The 22,444-nt window shown below is 46.7% G+C and overlaps 1 protein-coding gene across 3 annotated transcripts; it reads right to left on the bottom strand.

The window, feature by feature from the left end:
• Position 1: 1 nt before the first annotated feature.
• IDH3B (isocitrate dehydrogenase (NAD(+)) 3 non-catalytic subunit beta) lies at positions 2-5,480 on the bottom strand. Of its 3 annotated transcripts, none has more exons than XM_010591570.3 (12): positions 5,419-5,480; positions 5,229-5,309; positions 4,966-5,064; positions 4,747-4,867; positions 2,690-2,750; positions 2,481-2,613; positions 2,242-2,375; positions 2,046-2,148; positions 1,599-1,745; positions 1,254-1,348; positions 1,110-1,170; positions 2-129 (listed from the first exon to the last, which is right to left on the bottom strand). In XM_010591570.3, the coding sequence occupies exons 1-12, from the start codon at positions 5,452-5,454 to the stop codon at positions 28-30; spliced, it is 1,173 nt and encodes a 390-aa protein (XP_010589872.1). In that variant the 5' UTR covers positions 5,455-5,480; the 3' UTR covers positions 2-27. The 3 variants fall into 3 exon arrangements, with proteins under 3 accessions (XP_010589872.1, XP_003411667.1, XP_023405854.1); XM_003411619.4 differs by having other exon boundaries at positions 2-430; positions 5,419-5,479; XM_023550086.2 differs by lacking the exon at positions 5,419-5,480 and having other exon boundaries at positions 5,229-5,406.
• Positions 5,481-22,444: the final 16,964 nt, after the last annotated feature.

The following is a 22,444-nucleotide window of genomic DNA, read 5'->3' as shown; positions in this document are numbered from 1 at the left end:
GTTGATACACATGTTTTATTGAGCACCTTACATGGGTGCAGGTGGGACCTGTGGGCGGGGCAGGGCAGCAATGACAGCCTCAGTGAAGTCGTGGCAGGTAGCATAACCACCCATGTCAGAGGTTCGAACCTGTGGGGGAGAACTGTCATCATAATCTGTGACCTGGACCCTACCCCTAAAAACCCCACCAGACAGTTCCTAAGGAAACCAGACCCAGGGCAACCTAGGCTCTGCCCAGAAAGGTGACTTTATGGTCCGCTGTTTAGAGGTAAGTTTCTGGTCCAATGTACTGAAGGGATGTGTAGGTAGTATGGTCCTTGGGAGTTGGAAGGAACAGAGGGCTCTAGCCCCCATGGGGGTGCAGGTGGCCGATGACAGACTTGATGAAGTCAGATGTGGTGCTGTAGCCGCCCATGTCTCGAGTCCGTACCTACAGCCCCCACCAGTGGAGCAGTGGGGAAGAAAAGAGAGCCCATGAAGAGGGGTGCAGGATAGTGTGATGAAGGAAGCCCTTGATTTCAAGGATCCAAGAAGGTGACAGAAGGCCAGAAAGATGCTGCAGGAAAGGAGAAGTTTGTAAGCATGGACCTGCTTACAAACAGTGGGCCAGCACGCTCCCACTCTGCCCTCCTGGAGACCAGAACAGCTGCTGGAGCTGTGCTACTGCCTGGGGAGGGTAAGAGATGGGGCATGCCATGAAATGGTAAAATGCAAATCAAGGACAGGATGAAGCTGCCTTGGAGGAAATTCTGAGAAGGACCAGGTGGAAGGCAAAGGTGGTAGAGGAATGAAGATGGGACTCCCTGGTATGGAGAAACTGAAGCTGGTGTCTCATCCTGCCTGTCCCCCCCCATCCAGTGCCTCCCATACCCTCCTCTCCCCCCTGACCCCCAGAAGATGGCTGCGAGTTCTGGGTTAAGATAAATCCCATGAAAGGAGCAGTGGATGAAGCAGGAAGAGGGGATGGAAGATCCAGAAAATGAAACAGTCAAGGGAGGGAAAGACCACAGAACAGACATTCTGGGAACCTGGAGGAAAAGGAGACCTCAATTCAGGTTCCCCAGAGAGCAGTGCCAAGACCCTGAGCCCAGCAGCCTTTCTAAACATACCTTGCCAACTTTGATCACCTTCTTCACTGCATCTGCGATTACAGTGGAGTGATACTCGAGACTGTGAATGTGGACAGGAAGAAACTTGAGACCCCCGGCCCCAACCAGAACTCCCTGACAGCACCCAGCCTCCCATGAGCCTACTTGAGATGCCGCAGCATGTTGGAGGCTGAGAGCAGCATGGCCGTGGGGTTGGCTATATTCCTGCCCACTGCCTGGGCAAATGGGTGCCTGGCGCCCTGTGGGGGTAGAGGCAGGCCAGAGTCATGAGGGTAGGCATTATGGAGAGACTGAGATCAGGGAGAAGCATTATGGGAGAGGCTGGGATCAGAGGGAGGGCAAACCAGGGTCACTAAGAAGAGGCACTGTGGGGCAGGGGGTAAGTAGGCAAGGATCACTCCGCAGAGGGAGTTGGCGAGAGGCATGGCGGGACGTGAGGCCAGGGAAGGGCAAGCAGGAAGAGTTGAGGGGAGAAGTAACTTCACTCACCGTCTCAAAGACTGCATACTCGGCGCTGTAGCTCTCCCCGGGAACCACACCAGCTCCTCCAACCAGACCAGCAGCCAGATTGTCAATAATGTTCCCATAGAGGTTGGGCATCACAAGCACATCAAACTGGTAAGGATTCTGTACCAGCTGGGGACAAACGCAGGCATGGAGGGGGGGAAAAAAAAGGCCACTGCCATCGAGTCAATTCCAACTCATAGGGACCCGACAGGACAGAGCAGAACTGTCACAGGTTTCTAAAGCTGTAAATCTTTACAGAAGCAAACTGCCACATAGTTCTCCCATGGTGTGTCTGGTGGGTTTGAGCTGCTGACATTTTAGTTAGCAGCCAAGCTCTTAACGACTGCGCCACCAGGGTTCCTTACAGGCATAGAGAAAGGAAGTGAATTCCACTCACTCCACACCCTCGCTGAGCACCAAGAGACTCACCTGCATGCAGCAGTTGTCTATGATCATTGTCTCAAACTTGATTTTGGGGTACAGTTCAGCAACTTCCCTACAGCACTGCAGGAACAACCCATCCCCAAGCTTCCTGTCCATGGGTGAAAAGGAACAGATTCAGCCAAGAGAGTGCAGGAAGCTACTTTCCCAGGAGCCCAACCCACAGCAAAGCCATGTCCCTCACATGATGTTGGCCTTGTGCACTGCCGTGACCTTGTTCCGTCCCTTCTTGGTGGCATAGTCAAAGGCAAACTTTGCAATCCGCTGAGACTTCGTTCGAGTGACAATCTTCAAGCACTCAATCACACCCTTCGCACTCTGAGCGAGGAGACAGAAGTATCTGAGTGACTGGGAGGGGCATGGTGGAGTAGCTAGGCCTCTCTCCAACCTCCATCCCTACCCTCCTGATTTCTCGGGCCTCACCTCATGTTCTAGAGAGCTGTATTCCCCTTCTGTCTGTTCTCGAATGATCACCAAGTCTAGATTGTTGTGTCGGGTCTTAAAGCCAGGAAGTGACTTCACATGGACCACATTGGCAAACAAATCCAACTTACGCCTGTGGGTGGTACAGAGCATTGGCACTGCACCTAGTGCCCCAGTGCCCCTTTGACCCACTGCCCGCTACCACCTACCTCAGCCTCATGTCATAGGAGGCTAGCTCCCCTTTATACTCCATCGGGGTGTGGATCTTTCCTGTGTAAAAGAGTCAGGAGCAGGGGCTGTAGGGGGCATGTCAGCACAAGCCAACCCAAGGCAACCCAGACCAGTATTCAATCCCCTCAGGGGAGTAATGCAACCCCGACTCCCCATCTCCCACTTCCAAATTAAAAAAAAAATACTGACCATTAATTGCCCCTGGGGCAAGGGGCACAGGAAAATAATGAAGTTAAAAACAATTCATCTACTGCTTTATGTCTATTTAGGTTGAACCTTCAAAATGACCCTAAAGGAGGACATAAGGTTTTTTATTCAGCAGAGCCTATGTTGAAACAGTCAAGGAAGGATCTTCCCTAGGGCCTTCTGAGGGAACGTGGCCCTGCCAACACCTTGATTTTGGACTTCTGGCCTCCAGAACTGTAAGAGAATAAAATTCTATTGTTTTAAGCCACCAAGTTTGTGGTAATTTGTTACAGCAGGCCCAGGAAACTAATACAGACTTTGGTACCAAGAAGTGGGGTACTGCTGTAACAAATACCTAAACATGTGGAAACCGCTTTGAAATTGAGTAATGGGTAGAGACTGGAAGAATTCTGAGGCACAGAATAGACACAGCCTAAATTCTGGTGACAGCTGAGAAGGAAATCAAGAGTTGATGCTATAATGGGTTGAGACTTTGGAGGCATAAGGATAGGGTGAATGTGTTTTGCACATGGGAGACATGAATTCTGGGGGACCAGAGGGCTGACTGTAGTGCATTTAATGGTGGCCCCCCAAAAATAGTATGTCTATGTCCTAACCCCAGAACCTATAAATGTGAAATTATTTGGGGGGGGGGGTCTTTGCAGATATAGTTGAGGATCTCAAGATGAAATCATCCTGGATTAGGATAAACCCTAAATCCAATGGTCAAGTCCTTATAAGAGAAAAGAAGGGGACACAGAGACACAGAGAAGAAAGCCATGTAGAGACATAGACAGAGACTGGAGCGATGCATCTAAAATAAGCCGGAAGAGCCAAGGAAGAGCCACCAGAATTTAGAAGAAGCGAGGAAGGATTCTTTCTAGAAAATTCAGAGGGAGTGTGGCCTTGCTAATTTCCGGCCTCCAGAACTATGAGAGAATAAATTATTTCAAGGCACCTAGTTTACAGTAATTTGTTATGGCAGCCCTAGAAAACTAATACTGTGAGTTAGATTCTGACAGGAAGCAGCAAAAAAAAAAAAAAAAAACATTCTGGGCAAAGGGAACAGCATGAGTCAAAATAGTACATGTATTTAGAAACTAACACACTATCTGGTGTGGCCAAAGCATAGAACAAGTATCATGGAAACCAAAGCAAAAAAGCTGAGGGCCAGCTTATAAAGGACCTACTTTCCTATGCTAAAGCTGGGCCTAGCAAAGTCAAGCTGGTCTTTCCAAGAGAAGGGATGTGGGAGATGGTCTGCAGAAGCAAAACTGGAAACCAAGAAATCCAATGAGGAGATTAAAGTAGAGCAGCAGAAGGAAGACGGAAGAAAAAGGGTAGTTAAAAGTGGCATTCTAGATGTTGGCATCTCCTGCCTGGAGGGGAGATGAGAGGGTAGAGGGGGTTAGAAGCTGGCGAAATGGACACGAAAAGAGAGTGGAGGGAGAGAGCGGGCTGTCTCATTAGGGGGAGAGTAAGTGGGAGTATGTACCAAGGTGTGTATAGGTTTTTATGTGAGAGACTGACTTGATTTGTAGACTTTCACTTAAAGCACAATAAAAATTATAAAAAAAAAAAAAAAGTGGCAGCCTAGAAAAACAATTAACAAGGCTTGAAGACTGATGATGTAGCCTGACAGACTCCAAACCCATAGAGCTTTCCTACATTCTCAGCTGACATGATCTCTGAACTCCTGGGCTCCCAACAGGAAGGGATAAATGTGCACAAATCTGTGGGGGGAGCTCTGGGAAGTCAATGTATTAGTATGTGAGGAAGGGGGTTTACTGAACGTTTGTTCATTTGATTTTAAGTGACACAAGGGAAGGCTACAAGGGAGCACACATACCAATGATGGCCACCTTGTTCTCCTTCATGGAACTCAGCACCTGCTCCAGCTTCTCCTCAGACGCTATATTCTGCACCTCACTGAGGTGGTGCTCCTGGAACTCCACCGGGACAGCAGCAGCCTTTAGGGGCAGATCCCAAAAATTGCTGGGTCAAGGTGGAGTAAATCCTTTCCAACCCACACCATTTTCTCTGCTGGCTTATGCCCCAGGTCCCTCACCTTGAACACCTCCTTGACAGCGTGCATCAGCTCAGGGCCCACGCCGTCTCCCGGCAGCATGGTCACGGGAAAGGCGCCCTCCACTCTCACGTCCTCACCCTGGGGGCGGGGTTAGCAAAGCTTAAGCTGCGGCAGGGGCGTAGGTTCTCGGGGACAGAGGAGGGGTGGGAGAGAAAAGCGGGGAGAGTAGGGAAGAAGCTGGTAGAGGGAGCCGCGAGGAGATGAGAGGGTTGTGAGAGAGACGCAGCCGGACTCGCGCTTACCTGGCTCCGCGAAGCAGCACCAGTCGCCGTCGAGGTGCCCAGGCCCCTCCATACCCCAGGATTCGGTGCGGCGACCAACGCCTGCGACAGAGACACACAAGCCCGTGAGGTCGGGCCGGAGACTGCCCCACCTCCTCAGGCCCCGAATACTGCAGTGACTCTGCCCTCTTAGAAACCCCCGGGGCCTCACTCGGGTCAGGCAGCGGACACTGCTCAGTGCCGCCATGATCTCCGGCGCAGGAAGTCGCGGGGAAGTGACGCCAGAGCGTGGCGCAGCCCAGTACGCGGACTTCCGGCCTGTCTTCAGGAGCGTGGAGGGTCTGCTGCCTCATTTCAAAAGTATCTGCCCTTGGCTGTTTTGCATTCTCTTTCATCTTCTTCTACTTACCACTCCTTTGGAGGCTGAGAGAGAAGGTCATGGGACACATAAGCACTTTGTCATTGCTTATTTTTAGTTATATTTAATTATGCTGAAATTTGATTTAGGAAATAATATTGGACTCATTATCCCCTGTACTTGAGCGTAGAGAATGTGACCCAGCTGGAGTTGGGCTCACAAGAGGTCACAAGGACTCAAAAGGACGCAACAATTGGGCCCTGAGATAAAGACAATAGATAATCTTAGAAAATATCTTCTAGGGAACCTTTCACATAAGCCAGAACACAAAAGACTTTCCACTCTTACCTTTTTTTATTAACATTTAGTGAATAGAAGTTTGTTGGAACAATGAAGACCCTCCTGACTGTCGTTACTGAAACCTGCACCAGCGATCCTTAAGGAAGTCAACTCAAAATGTAGGATGACAGTTTCTAGCCAATCTGTGAAAAGTTGAAGCTTTCAATGGTTTTGCCCATTTGTAGTGTTAATATATACTGATGACTCTGTAACATTCCTTGGACTCTGGACAGACAGACATGGCTGTGGCAGCATGCTTGTCCGTTTTCCCATTCTTGTTTATTCTGTAATATTCTCTGGACTTGGACAGATATGTCTGGCAGCATGCTTGTCTGTTTTCCCATTCTTGTTTATTCTAATGTTCCTCGGACTCGGGCAGACATGGCTGTGAAACGTGCTTGTCCATTTTCCCATTCTTCCTTACTCTGTATTATTTCCTTGGACTTGGGCAGACATTAGCTCTGGCAGTATGCTTGCCTGCTTCTCAACTTTTGTCTTTTTAAATATATGCTGAATTCTTTTTGCTTTACTATTTTTGAATATATGCCAAATTCTTTTTGCTTTACTGTACTTTGTGATGTTTTTCTCCTACAACAAACTTAAAAATGACATAAAAGGAGAATATGAGGTTTCATGTTTATCAAACAAGGGCCTCAGTTTAGTAAGAAGTTGAGTAACAATACTGAAGTATCTGTGCTTTTTCCTAATGTTTTTGTTGCTACATATTTGTCATTCTGTTAACTAATACTTACTAATACTATGTGTCAAGCACTAGAGGCGTTAAGTAACACTACACAGTTCATAGGAGAAGGTGTGTGTCTGGTTTCTCCTTCAACCGCCTAGCCTGCCCAATTGTTGTTGTTAGCTACTGTGGTGCAGTGAATTACTTAATATGGCCCTTCCAGCCATAATCTTTGTAACTCCCACAAAATGACTGGGGAGGACTATACAAATGAAATGCTCGTGGCCCACCAAGGGGATTAGATAGCTTGCTAATAATGTAAATAAGATGCATGGCACCCTTGTGGGGTTGTTGTTGTTGTTAGGTGCCACCCAGTCAGTTCTGACTCATAGTGACCCTATGTTCAACAGAAGGAAACACTGCCTGGTCCTGTGCCATCCTCACAATGGAGCCAATTGTTGCAACCGGTGTGTCAATCCATCTTGTTGAGGGTCTTCCTCTTTTTCACTCACCCTCTACTTTACCAAGCATGATGTCCTTCTCCAGGGACTGATCTCTTTTGATAACACGTCCAAAGTATGTGAGGCGTAGTCTCACCATCCCTGCTTCTAAGGAGTATTCTGGTTGTACTTCTCCCAAGACAGATTTATTCATTCTTCTGGCAGTCCATGGTATATTCAATATCCTTCACCAGCACCACAGTTCAAAAGTGTCAGTTCTTCTTCAGTCTTCCTTATTCATCATCCAGCTTTCGCATGCATATGAGGTGATTGAAAACACCATGGCTTGAGTCAGGTGCACCATAGTCTTCAAGGTGACATCTTTGTTTTGCACACTTCAAAGAGGTCTTTTGCAGCAGATTTGCCCAATGCAATGCGTCTTTTCATTTCTTTTTTAATTGTGCTTTAAGTGAAAGTTTACAGCTCATGTTAATTTCTCATACAAAAATTTATACACATTTTGTTATGTGACACTAGTTGCAATCCCTATAATGTGACAGCATATTCCACCTTTCCACCCTGGGTTTCCTGTGTCCCTCCAACCAGCTTCTGTCCCTTCCTGCCTTCTCATCCCACCTCCAGACTGGAGCCACCCGTTTGGTCTCATGTATCTGCTTGAACTAAGAAGCACACTCTTCACAAGTATTATTTTATATTTTATAGTCCAGTCTAATCTTTGTTTGAAGAGTTGGTTTTGGAAATGGTTTTAGTTCTGGGTCAACAGAGCGTCAAGGGGCCATGGCTTTGTGGGTTCCTCCATTCTCAGTCAGACCATTAAGTCTGGTCTTTTTATGTTTATTTGAGTTCTGCTCCACATTTTTCTCCTGCTCCATCAGGGACTCTCTGTTTTGTTCCCTGTCAGGATGGTCATTGGTCGTAGCTGGGCACCATCTAGTTCTTCTGGTCTCGGACTGGTGGAGTCTCTGGTTTATGTGGCCCTCTTGTCTCTTGACCTAATATTTTCCTTGCGTCTTTGGTATTCTTCATTCTCCTTTGCTCCAGGTCCACTGGGACCAATTGATGCATCTTAGATGGCTGCTTCTAGCTTTTACAACCCCAGACACCACTCACCAAAGTGGGATGCAGAACATTTTTTTAATAAACTTTGTTATGCCAATTGACCTAGATGTCCCCGAAGCCATATAGTCTCCAGATCCCAGCCCTTGCTACTCTGTCCCTCGAAGTGTTTGGTTGCATTCAGAAAAATTCTTAGCTTTTGGTTTAGTCCAGTTGTGCAGACTTCCCCTGTATTGTGTATTGTCCTTCCCTTCAACTAAAATTATTCTTGCCTACTATTTTTTTTACTATCTAGTTAGTGAATTCCCCTTTTCTTCCCTTGTTACCCTCGTAATCATCAAAGAATGTTTTCTTCTGTGTTTAAACCTTTTCTTGAGTTCTTATAATAGTGGTCTCATACAATATTTGTCCTTTGCGACTGACTAATTTCACTCAGCATAATACTTTCCACATTCATCCATGTTGTGAGATGTTTCTCGGATTCATCATTTTTCTTTATTGTTGCATAGTATTCCACTGTGTGTATGTACCATTATTTGTTTTTGGGCACCTAGGTTGTTTCCATCTTTTTGCTATTGTGAACATTGCTGCAATGAAAATGGGTATGCATATATCTATTTGTGTAATGGCTCTTATTTCTCTAGGATATATTCTAAGGAGTGGGATTGCTGGATCATATGGTACTTCTATTTCTAACTTTTTAAGGAAGCACCAAATCGATTTCCAAAGTGGTTGTACCATTTTACATTCCCACCAGCAGTGCCTAAGTATTCCAGTCCCTCTACAACCTCTCCAACATTTATTATTTTGTATTTTTTCGATTAGTGCTAGCCTTGTTGGGGTCAGAGTCTTTTGATTTCTTGACCGTTGCTTCCATAGGTGTTGATTGTGGATCCAAGTAAAATGAAATCCTCGACAACTTCAATCTTTTCTCCATTTATCATGATGTTGCTTATTGACCCAGTTGTGAGGATTTTTGTTTCTTTCTTGTGGGGGTGGGACCATGCAAATATGGTGTATGGAACCTTAATAAGGGAACTGGTCAGTTGTGCCATCCCACTAGGCTTAAAGGGAGACACGGAGAGAGGGAGAAGAGCTGTAACACTGAAGACAGAAGCAGCAGAACCAGGACAGAGAGGGAGAGCTGTAACACCGCAGATAGTAAGAAGCAGCAGCAGAGAAGCAGCGGCAGCAGAACCAGGAGACCAGCAAGAGACAGCGCAGTGGGCTTCCCGACCCACTGAGGGAGAAAGCTGAGTGTTTTGGGGCAGAAGGCTTGCTGGCAGAGTAGGGTGCCTCCAAGCACTTGGTGGAGCTAGGGTTGCCAACATGAAGAGCTAGACCTGAGCACCTTCCAGCCAAGGCTTACTGGTGGAGTGGGGTGCCTCTGGGTTCTTATCAGCAGAGCTGAAAGAGCTTTGTAACACTTGCCCAAGTGGGGCAGAGGCCAGGCTGAGGGCCAGGGAGGGACCTGCCTACAGGCACAGCTGACAAGATGCTGTCCTGATCGAAATACTGTATCCTGAGCATTCCTGAACCTGAGTTGTAACCTGTTACTTCCCTAATAAACCCCAAAACCGTGAGTCTGGTCTGTGAATTCTGTATTCCCATTGCAACAAATTATTGAACCCAGCAGAGAAGTACAGAGTGCCATGGGAGGGACGGTTGGTGTCAGAACTGGTAAAGATGGCGGAGAAAGGAGGCATGTCTAACCTCTCCCTCGTAAGAATCAGCCTTGGGTTACTGATTTTGATTCTCCTTCCCCCTTGTGAAGTTAGATGAGGAGATCTGACCTCAGGTAACATCGCCACAAAGTTGCGGCAAAGCAAAAAGTAAGATTTTATTCAGCATGTGTTCCAAGAGGCCAAAGTGGAAAATGGACAAGCATGCTGCCAAAGCCATGTCTGTCCGAGACCATGCAACATTACAGAATCATCAGTATATGTTAACATTGCAAATGGGTAAAGTCACTAAAAGTTACACCTTTTTACAGATTGGCTAAAAACTGCTAAATCACCGTGATTCTATATTTTGAACTGTCTTAATAATCACTGGTACAGATTTCAGTAAGGACAGTCAGGAGGGTTTTCATTGGTCCAGCAAATCTTACTGTTTATGAAATGCTAATAGGAAAAAGATAAGAGTGGAAAATATGTGGGTCTTTTGTGCTCTGTTCATGGAAAGGTTCCCTAAAAGATGTTTTCCAAGATTGTCCTAAAAAAAAAAAAAAAAAAGATTGTCCTAGCTATTATTTTTATACCTCAGGGCCCAGTTGATATGTCCTTGTGAGTTCTTGTGAGTCCAACTCCAGCTGGATCACATTCTTTATACACAAGGACAAGGAATAATGGCTCCAATTTTATCTCCTAAATCAGTCAGATGCCGCTGCCACACCATTTTTACAGCTACTGTTCCAACCCTGGTGGCGTAGTGGTTAACTGCTACGGCTGCTAACCAAAGGGCCGGCAGTTCGAATCCACCAGGTGGTCCTTGGAAACTCTATGGGACAGTTCTACCCTGTCCTGTAGGGTCGCTATGAGTCGGAATCGACTCGACGGCACAGGGGTGGGATATGGTCTGATTCCCTGCTGTGATGGTTGTTTCCCTACTAGTGATTCCCAGACTTGAAGTCTCCTGAGGAGGCCCAGAAATTAGTTCAAACATGTAAGTGTGCCTAAAGGGGTGATTTCGAATCTTTTTTTTTTTTTTTTAATTCCAGAATGGTGCTGTTCACAAGTGGCACCTCTAAAAGCAAAATGCCACAGAAAGATTGGCCTAAGCCAGTGGATTCCGACTCAATGGTAACCCCATGTGTGTCAGAGTAGGACTGCCCTCCACAGGGTTTTTGAGAATGTAACCTTTCACAAGCAGATCGCGAGGCCTTTCTTCCAAGGCATCTCTAGGTGGGTTTGAACCACCACTCTTTTAGTTAGTAGTCACTGCGCTTAACCATTTGTGCCATCCAGGGACTCCAGCCCCTGGTAACCGCTAATGAACTTTTGTCTCTATGTATTTGCCCGTTCTAAACCCAGTGCCATTGAGTCGATTGGGTATTTCATATAAATGAGATCAGACGTTTATCTTTTCATGCCTGACTTATTTTACTCAGTCTAACGTCTTCAAGATTCATCCATGTCATGGTACGTATCAGAACTTCATTTTTCTTTATGGCTAAATAATATTCCATTGTATAAATATACTACATTTTATTTATCGCTTCATCTCTTGATGGATACTTGAGTTGTTTCTACCTTTTGGCTATTGTGAATAAGGCAGCAGTGAACATGGCGTACAAGTATCTGTTTGAGTACTTATTGTCAGGTCTTTTGAGTATATACCTAGAATTGGAATCGTGGAGTCATATGGTAGTTCAATGTTTAATTTTTTGAGGAGAGCCTATATTTTTAACAGGCTCTCCCAGATAATACACACTGAAATTTAAGAACCACTAGCTAGGTTCTCTGTGTGATAAGTACATCATGTGTGTACCTCATCAATCCAAAAAGGTGGCAGAGTATCCTCCCAGACCAAGGGAGGGGGTTCAGTGGTTCTGATCTTGGGGTCCAAGCACAGACTTTGTGCCTCCTTCTCTGTATTCATATAGGTGAGGAATTCTCCATGACAGTAGTAGAATAAGAAGATTAAATCAGATAAAAGTGTGTAAGACCCTTGAACAAATGAAAAGTACTATGTAAATGTAAGGCTATTACTAATATTATAGTTAATGTAATGTATTAATATATAATATTAACATAACATACTCCTCCATCTTCACTCATCTATCCTACGAAACAAATCAAAAACCGAGTGCATCATCTTGTCCCCTGTTTACTCCGTAGTCCCCACCTCCACATCGCTGTTACCATCCACCACCATTTTTCTCCTCCAGATATCTCTCTTTCTGATGAAGAAAAAGTGATAGGTCTTCCCCTGGCTTGGTAAGGGAGGGGTTGGCTGCTGCACATTCTCTGGCCACCATCCTGACCCCACATCTATTTTCCTTCTTCTGACGACTATCGGTAATATTTTTAGAACTTTTTACTGAAACATAGCACATAAAGAGCACATACCACACTTCTACAGCTCCTTGAATTTTTAGAAATTAAACATGCCTTTGTAACCAGAAACCAGATCAAAAAAGAATATAACCAGCACTCCAGAAGCCCTCTCCCCTTGCCCCTGCCACTGCTATGTGCTCTTCCAGTCACTGTGCCCCATCAGTCACCGCTATCCTGACTTCTGTCATCAGAAATCAGTTTTGTCTGATTTGAACTTTATCTCAAGGGAATCATATGTTTCTTTTGTGTCTGACTTTTTTCACTCAATGTTGCTTGTGAGATTCACCCATATTGCTGCCTGTAGCAGTTTATTCATTCTCACTGCTGTGTATACTCTGTTACGTGAATATACTATGGCTTCTTTATCCATTCAATTGTTCGTGAACATTTCAATAGTTCCCAATTTGGGCTTACTATGAACAGTGCTACTGTGACTATTCTAATGCACAAGGGGTAGGATTTTGTCATTTTTGTCATCTCCTGGCTCATAAGTATTTTCTAATCGAATGAATAAAATTTATCCTTAACTTTGTTAATACATATTAATAAACTTTCTAATGTTGAGGCTTCCTTACATATTTAGGAAAACCCTGCTTGGTCATGAGATATTATTCTTTAAATATACTGCTAAATTGGATTTGCTAATATTTTATTTAAGTCATTCATATCTAAGATCTTAAAAGATCTTGGACTTTTCTTTTCCTTGCTTTTGCTGCCATCATCCAGTTTGGGCATCAGGAGTGAGAAGCAGGGCTTTGTAAAAAGAGACAAAAGCAGCTATGGCCCAAAGTGGACATGGGAAACATCCCTGAGATAGGCATTATTCAGAGAAGCAATCCGCCATTGGCCCAGACTGTCCCTGCACATTCTCACTGTGAATGCCAAGAATGCAAGGCCCTAAGTGCTCTTTTGAGCCCTGGTGCTGCAGTGGTTAAGAGCTTAGCTGCTAACCAAAAGGCCAGCAGTTCAAAATCCGGAGAAGCTCCTTGCAAACCCTATGGGGCAGTTCTACTCTGTTCTCTATAGTCAGAATCAACTCAATGGCAACAGGTTTGGTTTCTTTTGGTAAGTGCTCTTTGGCAAGGCCATTTCTCTGGCTCGCATTTGCAATGAGAAACCTTGAGGAATGAGGTAATACCTTCCTCCTGGACAAAGAGCAAGCTTGTTTATTTCCTGCTATAGAAGAGGTGGGTTCCCCCAAGCTCAGTGTCCCTCAGCTGTGACACAAGTCCACTGCATATAGAACATCTACTGGGCCCCTCCACATTGTCCCTGTGGGACTTAGGGAGCAAGGGAGCCAATGCAAACATTATGCATAGGCTGATTGCTGTGTCATGAATAATAAACCCCTTTACCTCTGACCCAGAAGTCTCATTTTATCCAGCATCAATGAAACAGTAAAAGGCTAATTATTCACTTATTAAAAAAAAAAACAAAACATTGCCATCAAGTCAATTTCGACTCATAGTGACCCTATATTTACATTCACTTATACCAAACTAAACCCAGTGCCATAGAGTCGATTCCGACTCATAGCAACCCTGTAGGACAGAGTAGAACTGCCCTGTAGAGTTTCCAAGGAGTGCCTGGCGGATTCGAACTATCGACCCTTTGGTTAGCAGCTATAGCACTTAACCACTACGTCACCAGGGTTTCCCATTCACTTATTAAAAAAAAAAAACCCAGTGCCATCGAGTTGATTCTGACTCATAGCTTATAAGTAGGGTAAATTTAAATCCCAGACTCTGACAGTTTTGACAGTAAGGCTGGGATGCTGACAGAGACGGCTTTCTGGAAGAGGAGAGACGAGGGTCCCATGGGCCAGATTACGGGAAATGAAAAGACTCCCTGCCATTCATTAGTGCATGCTCTTGCCCAAAGACTTAGGAAGATACATAGGGAAATAAGGGTTTCCCATGTACATATATAGGTTAGGCTGTGCATATTTTTACATAAATATTTGTAGGTACAGCATGTATATTCACATATATGTACATTGTATATTCATATATAATAGAGCACAAAGGGGGCACAGTCATAGAAGCTTCCTAGACACATCCAAACACCTTAAGGGACCGAGTTACTGGGGCTACAGGCTGGGTACCATGATCTCGGGAGAAAACTAGCTCAACTGGCATAACATAGTTCATAAAGGCAATGTTCTACATCCTACTCTGGTGAGTAGCATCTGGGGTCTTAAAAGCTTGCAAGCAGCCATCTAAGACACATCTATTGGTCTCATTCCATCCAGAGCAAAGAAAAATGAAGAAAACCAAAGTATGTAAGACGCAGTCTCACCATCCTTGCTTCTAAGGAGCATTCTGGTTGTACTTCTTCCAAGACAGATTGGTTCATTCTTCTGGCAGTCCATAGCGTATTCAATATTCTTCGCCAACACCACAATTCAAAGGCATCAATTCATCTTTGGTCTTCCCAGCCAGATTAGACAGGCCTATGAAACAAGAAATAACATATATGAGGATCATGCTCCTTAGATCAATAAAGTATATGAGACCAAATGAGCAACACCTTCCCAAATGTAAAGATGAGAAGACAGGAAGGGACAGGAAAACTGGACAAATGGAAATGGAGAACTGAGGTGGAAAGAGGAAGAGTGCTGATACATTGTTGGGATTGCAACCAACGTCACAAAACCATTTGTGTATAAATTTTGAGAAACTAAACTTTCACCTAAAACACAATTTTTTTTTTTTTTTTTAAATCATAAATGGTTTCTTCTGGAAAATAAAGTACCCTTATAGGTGGTGGGGCCTTGGGCCAATTCAATATACTGTTACTGTGTAAGCGGTATTGATGCTGTATCTGCTTGTACCGTGAATGTCCTTAAGTGTCAGAAAGGATTCACCCATTTAGGAACTGCCTTAGGCACTGGGTTTGGGTTATATGTAGAAAGGAGCCCGAGTGGTGCTGTGGTTAAGAGCTATCTATGGCCGCTAACCAAAAGGCCAGCCGTTTGAATCCACCAGCCGCTCCTTAGAAACCCTGTGGGGCAGTTCTACTGTGTCCTCTGAGTTGGAATAGACTCGACGGCAACAGGTTTGGTTTTGGTTTTATATGGAGAAAGGTGATTTCTGAACCCTCTCCGATGGTCTAAAAGAATCAGTACCCATTGCCATCAAGTCCAACTAGAACTGCCCTGTAGAGTTTCCAAGGACTGCCTGGTGAATTCAAACTGCCGACCTTTTAGGGTAGCAGCCATAGCACTTAACCACTACACCACCAGGGTTTCCAAAGAAACAGCAGAGACTTCAAAAGAAGAAACGGAAATCTGATCATTAAAGACTTAGACTGCTGGAGGCCTCAGAAAGGCCATTTTCCGGTACAACAGCGCCACCTGCCTGACCTGGTCGCCAAGTACATCCCTTTTTTTAAAAAGCAACCAACTAATCTATTATCAGGAACCTTGGTGGCATAGTGGGTGAGAGCTATGGCTGCTAACCTAAAAGGTCAGCAGTTTGAATCCACCAGACGCTCCTTGGAAACTCTTTGGGGCAGTTCTACTCTGCCTATAGGGTTGCTATGAGTCGAAGTCGATTAAACAGCAATGGGTTTGTTGTTTTTGTTTTTAATCTATTTATCAAGGAGTCCTGGGTGGTGCAAGTAGTTAAGCGCTGGACTAGTAACCAAAAGGTTGGTGGTACAAACCAACCTAGAGGCACCTCAGAACTAAGGCCTGGTGATCTGCTTCTGAAAGGTCACAACCTTGAAAACCCTATGGAGTGCAGTTCTACTCTGCACACACAGGGTCACCATGGGTTGGAATTTATTTGGGAACGACTTGTGACTCTCCAATCTGACATCCCTATTTTGGGATAAGTCAACTTGGATTTGGTGGTGATCAAGGGAAAGGCCCACAAAGACTTATTCATCAAATTGAAATGGTATATTCAAGAACATGTTGACTTGGCCCTAATATTATTCTGTTTTATATGCAAAACTGGAGGCAACCCCTTTATGGGAAACTTTATTCCTCACTCCATCACCAGAAACAAAGCTGCTGGCTAAACAGGGCCCTCAAATCACATAGGTGCCCCTAAGTGCCTGAGCCTGGTTCCCTGGTGGGTTGGCTAAGTTGACACCTGGTGGTATTCATGCTCAACCTCAGTGCCAGCTATGCAGAACTGAAAGCAGACATGGTCGCTCTGCTCGGTGGGCAGGACTCAAGCCAGTGCAGAGCCCTAGCCAATATTCCCCTTGATGAACCTTGCCACAATTTCACTGACTTGAATGTTGCCAACAGTCTAGCTGTCTGGTCTGCAAGACTGGCAGATTAAAGTCATCCATCTTTGGGGCTGTGAACTATGGAAACAAATTCAGCTGCCGATTGAACAGCCTGGGTTACTCATGGAGGTGCCTACGGTAAAGACCAATTCTCTGAGACCAACTGAAATCAAGCCTCTAATCCAAACTGCATTGCCCGTACCATCACCATCACTGCCTGATCCATCATCACACCAGATATGGCAACACATTCACCATCAGGGACTGGACACCAAGTCCATAGTCCAAAGTATATGTTTCTGATGCAGACAGAAGCCACCACAACATTCCAGACTTGTGACTCTGCCAAAAGTTGGATCATTTGCCTCCCAGTAAAGGAGGACACATTACACAGTGTATTACCCCATCTGCTCCTGGAGGATTGACTATATCAGACCGTTGACCCATTCTTTGGGTTATTGTTGATGTCTCACTGCTGTCGACACATTTTCAGGTTGTGACGTTGCTGCTCTAGTCTGATCAGGAGAACTCTGGCCACCCCATTGTGGCCCTTATACACAACAACGTGAATAAATCTCACAGACTTAATGGTGCGTGAGAGAAGATAGATACAAAAAGCTGCACAGGGTATGGTGCCAATTATATGAACTTCAATAATGGGAACTAACTTATGGTGTTAGAAGCAAGGAGAGGCGTTACCTCTGAGGGGCATGTATTGACTGGGAGAAGGCATGAGAGGGGCTGTTGGGATATTAGATAAGCACCTTATACATATAAATGTATCTTGTATCTTAACCTGGATGGTAGTTATATGGCTGTATACTGAACCCATTGCCATCGAGTCCATTCCAACTCATAGCAACCCTATAGGACAGAGTAACTGCCCCATAGGGTTTCCAAAGAGCAGCTGGTAGATTGGAACTGCAGACCTTTTGGTTAGCAGCTGAGCTCTTAACCACCACGCTACCAGGGCTCCATATGGGTATATACATATTATAAAAATTTATTGGTGGGTACAAGCAATAGTTGTGCACCTTACTGTATATAAGTTTTACCGCAATATAAAAGCAAATAAATAAGTTGGAAAACTTTTAAAAAGAATAAAAAGTACAGGTATTGGGCCAAATTGATCATCCATATACATTTTACCCACGTGAAAGAATCTTGCCAGCAAAAAGAACTACCCACATACAGCTTGGCACAGAATATGATGCCCCATCGTCCAGCACTCTTGTTCAAGTGAGGGGGGACCTCAGCGACTGGGACCCATACAGGAGTTTGCTGAAACCAGCTTGCATAGGCGCTAAAGTTTTGATGCTAGGTTGGGAAGGAGAAGGAATTGGGAGGGTTCTTTTTTTACAAAAAAAAAAAATACAAAATTATGAAAACAAAGTATATAGAACCATGCAAACACACTGCAAGGAGCTCTGGAAGGACTATCATTGGGTGCTGTTACAGCTTCAGGTTACAAACCTGCAGGATCCTCTTTGAAAGCGGGAGGATGGACACAGAAGGCAAAATAGCATGAAATGGACAGGCCCTGCTGCACTGAGGAAAATGCAGTTGACTGGCTGCCTTTGAGGATGTTTGTGGCTGGGAGGGGTGTGGACATACAGAAATAATGAGGGGGCATATCCATCCTTTGCCCATAGGTCTTTCAGAAGATTGAAACATGACTCTCCTGCCAGAGTGTCCACCATTATGGCTCTCATTGTGTTACTATCAAAACTGAGTAACTCAGCCTAGATGCGGGGAATGGGGTGGATCCTAAAGCAAGACTAACACCTGTGGAGTGGGATTTTCCTGATGCAGGTGAAGAGAGCTCAGAAGTCAAAAGGGAGGAAGGCCAAGGACTGGGGCGTGTCCACCAGGCAACCTTCTGGAATGGTCCTCCCCCCCCCTTTTTTTTTCTTCATGGGACTATATGAATAGCCGTATTTAGTGTGTGCTTTAAAAAAATTTTTTTTTTTTTTTTTAGTATTTCTATTCCTTCTACATTTGAATTCCCATCAGGGGACTTGACAGGAAGGGGAGTCAAGTGCCTGCCTGACATTCTGGGGCCTTCAGGGGGCGATACAGCCCAACACACAGCCTGGCCAGGCACGCCACAGCCTAACGCACCACTTTGAATTTGTTTTCTATGCTCTTGCATCCCTTATGGAAGACAAAAGAATGGAATAGTTTTGCTGATTAAAAAACATTGTTTTAAAGCCAAGGCCTAAAGAAAACTTCCGAGCCCCTTGGCATGGCATACTAGGTGCCAGCATGATGCTCCAGATGCTAGAAACTTCCACCTTGAAGCAAATGCACCAACCCACTCTGCTATGCTTTACATGTGCTGATCCTTCCACTGAGCCACCCTTCCCCCTAGGGCTCAGGCTCTCCTTCTGTACTCGTCCCTGCTTCTTTAGCACCCAGGTCACTCTGGAGCGGACCCTGGAGCAGCATTGAGTGTCTGCAAGCCTCCCACCACCAGGCTGTGAGCTCCGTAGGGGCATGGCCTGTGTTTTATTCTTTGCTTATTCTCCAGCACTGGGCACATGGCAAGAGCCCTTCCCAAGGGCATGGACATGAATGCCTATGACACATGAAGGAGAAAGAGGAGGTCAGAGGCTCTGGCTGGGGATCTGGGGTGAGCCCCTGCTTGGACCAGACAGGACTGGCATTCTCGGCCGGTTTGGACTCAACCTCAATCTGTCACCATCACTCCTCCAGTTCTCTGTGGCCATAGTCACAACAGGTCCCTAAAGTCCCTTTCTCAGGGAGAAGCTGCAGCAGTTTGAAATGTGACATTTACCAAAGGTATTAAATAATGCAAAAATAAAAGCACGCACAAAAAGTTGCAGGAAAAAGGTTTCTGACTAGGTTTAAAGCAGAGATTCTAACCTCTGACTCCAAGGGCTGACCCAGAATTTGCTCATTGGCCTTCTACCTGCTGGGCCCAAGGGGTGCCCTCATCACCCAGAGGCCTTGCCCCTTGGTTCAATGGCTCTAACCCAGAAGCTCTCCGGGGCTGCAGGCCCCAGGAAGCCTCGAACACCATCCTGGTGTGTCTCTTTCTACCCCATGTGGTTAGAAGAGAATAGAAACTCACACAAGTCCAGAGTTCCTTCCAGTTTATGACTGAGCCGTAGCTCAATGTCACTTTCCCAGGTTGGCCAGTTAGGGTCATTCTGAGCACCTCTCCCTCAAATCTACTTTGGAAAGAGCCTTCCAGAACCATGATCATTTGCAACACCAAAGTACTTCAATCATCATGAAAAGGAAGGTAGACCCCGTTGCCTCCCAGGGAAGAAAGGTGTGCTGAAAGTGAAGGCATTCCAGCTGGAGGTAAAAGCCAGAGTAAAGGTATGGAGCTGAGAGCATAGAAGATGTGTTTGGGAAATGGTGACAGTTTCCCTGTCAGATGAGCAAGAAACGCACACAGCAAGGGAGTGGAGGGCAGGCTGGGAAGGGAGGTTTGGATCAGGCATCAAAGGTTCTCAAATGCCCCTAAATTGAGCCGGTCCTCTTTTGGGCGCAAGCAGGAGAGACATTTGAAAGTTTCTAAGCAGGTGATGGCCTAATTCAAGCAATACTTTTAAAAACTTTTGGCAGGAGGATGGAGGATGACAGGGAGACAGATAGGAGGCAATGGCCAGAACTGGGGCAGAATTCTCCTCCCAGCCAGAGTAGAACACAATGGAAGACATGACAGTTTTACTGTTAAAGATATTAGCTGTAGACACGGGGATAGGGAGAGGAACATGGGAAGGAGAATCTGTGCAAGACCTGACAAACAGGTGGCATGGGGGCAAGGCGAGGAGATTATCAGAGATGCCATGGATAGACACAGGGATAGACAAATGGCCTGGGCATGTGGATGAAAGGTCCCACCCTGGGTCCAGAGGCAGAGCCACTTGTAATGAGGACCCTCCCCACTCCCAGGCAAGTGCTCCCCACTTCCCTAAGGTCAAGCCCAGTTTTGTTCTCACCAGCTGTTCCCCTCAGATGGCCTCTGAGGCTGTGATGGAGCAGGAGTTCTCTGAGGGAAGGAGGCGAGAAGGGAGCACAGCAGCCTAAAGGTCTGCTCAGAGGGTAAGGTAGAAACAGTTTGCTCTCACCGTGGTGGATGGCTTCCCAGCTGCATGGGGAGCCCACTGCTGCAGGAAGGTCAGAGAGCCTGGCCTGGGATCTGACAGCAGGAGCAGGTGAGTTGGAAGGGAGCCTGATCATGAGGGTTTGGGAGTGGCTCGCTGGATGCTGGCAAGGCATCCTCAGATGGAGATCTCCAGTGAACCTTCTCAGGAGGGGCAGCCATTGAAGAAGGAGGCAGGTACAAGGGAAGGGTTCTTTTTAAGAATGGGGAGGTCTGAGCAGAGGAAAGAGGGAGGATCAAGATAAAACCAGAAGATTGTGAGCAACATCAGTGTTAGAGCTGGGACCAACCCAAGAGGCCCGAGTCCAAATCCTTTCCCAGGGCAGAGGAGACTGGGTGACAAGACTGAGACAAGGGCACAAAGGGGCTGAGAGCTGGCAGGGTGCTACCAAGATGCCCGTATCCTCTCCACCAAGTAAGGCAGAGTGCTGCTGGAAATTAGAAAGCCAGAGGTAGGTCTTAAGGTTGCAGGGAGGGGTGGAGTAAGTGTGGAACAGTTTGGAGGAATTTCTCTAGAGTAACGCTTCCCAAATGTAATGTGTACACAAATCACCTGGGAGCTTGTTAAAATGCAGGTTCTGATTCCGCAGGTCTGGGATGGGGCCTGAGATTCTGTATTTTTAAAAAGTTCCCAGGTACTGCTGGTGCTGCTGGTGCAGGTACCACACTGTGAGGAGCAAGGTTTTGGAGAGTCAGATGAACATAAGGAGATAGAAAAAGTGATTGATGGAAGAATTCACCTTAAGAAGAGACCTGTCTTTGATAATTCCATTTAGGGTAAAACCTGAGACCTTGAGGAGTCTGGGTGGGAGTGACACTCTCTGCAGGTGATGGTGGTGGGGGGAGGACAGATAGGAGGGATGGTAAAGAGGAAAGAGGTCAGGAGAGGAGGTAGGGGAACCTCTAGGGTGGTAAGAGGCCAGGCAGCACCCCTGAGAGCCTTCATCTGGTGGCAGGACACTAACCGAACACTTGGAGGGTGCCCAAATGAGGATGGGAGTCAGATGGGGAGGGAAAGTGATACTCCAGGGGTGGCTGAGAGTGAAAGCAGAAGGCAGGGGCAGGAAAGTGCTGGACTCATTCTAGGCTTGTTGAAAGCCTGGCCAGGACACACCAGGCCAGAATGTGAGAGAGAAGCAGCAGAAATGGCTCTGCCCCATGGTCAAGGGCAGACGTGGAACTAACAGAAAAGGAATGAGATCCGAAAGGCGGGGACGGCTGGGGAGGAAGAGGGGCTGAGCTGGGCTCCCACTGGACACTTGCTACCGGAAATCAAGAGGTTTCTGAAGAGCACATGTTAGTATCGGAAAGGCTTTAGGTTTAGGCAACCCAGGGGCAGTGAATAGGGATGGGGGTTGGGGAGAGCTGCTCAGCTTATTTGGGGCCCCAGCCTACGACCGGAAAAGGTTTGAGTCCTAGGCTGCGGTTAAACCGAGGTCAAGTTCGCCAGGAGAAATGCGGGCGAAGAACACAGAGTCAAGGGTTGAAGGCGTCAAAGTTAGCAGCAAATCCAGGAACAAGGCATCAGCGTGGAGAGTACGGCAGGCACTTGGGGAAGGGAGACTAAGCCACGAAGACGCCGGAGCCTCGTCCGGTGGCGACGGGGAGGCAGTAGAGGTTCCAGAGCGTGGCGTGGCACGCTCCTCCGGCTGCGGCTGGGCTCCCTGGCCGCGCAGCCCCGGATCCTCCCTGCTCGGGCCTCCCTGGCCCTCGCCGGCCCCTCCAGCTCCCTCCCGCGGCCTCAGGCAGGCCGCAGCCCCCAACCTCGGCGACCGACTCGCCAGGGTCCGCCCCGCCGCCGCGGCCCGGGCCCGGCCGCTCCTCCCCCGATGATGTCACGTCCCTGGCCGCCCCTCGGCCGGCCGCGCCGCCCCGCCCCCGCTCCCCCGGCCCCCAGTCCCCT

This window comes from Loxodonta africana, chromosome 24 (genome assembly GCF_030014295.1).
Source record: "Loxodonta africana isolate mLoxAfr1 chromosome 24, mLoxAfr1.hap2, whole genome shotgun sequence".
Classification (NCBI taxonomy): Eukaryota; Metazoa; Chordata; class Mammalia; order Proboscidea; family Elephantidae; genus Loxodonta; species Loxodonta africana.
This window is presented reverse-complemented; position numbering and strand designations above follow the sequence as displayed.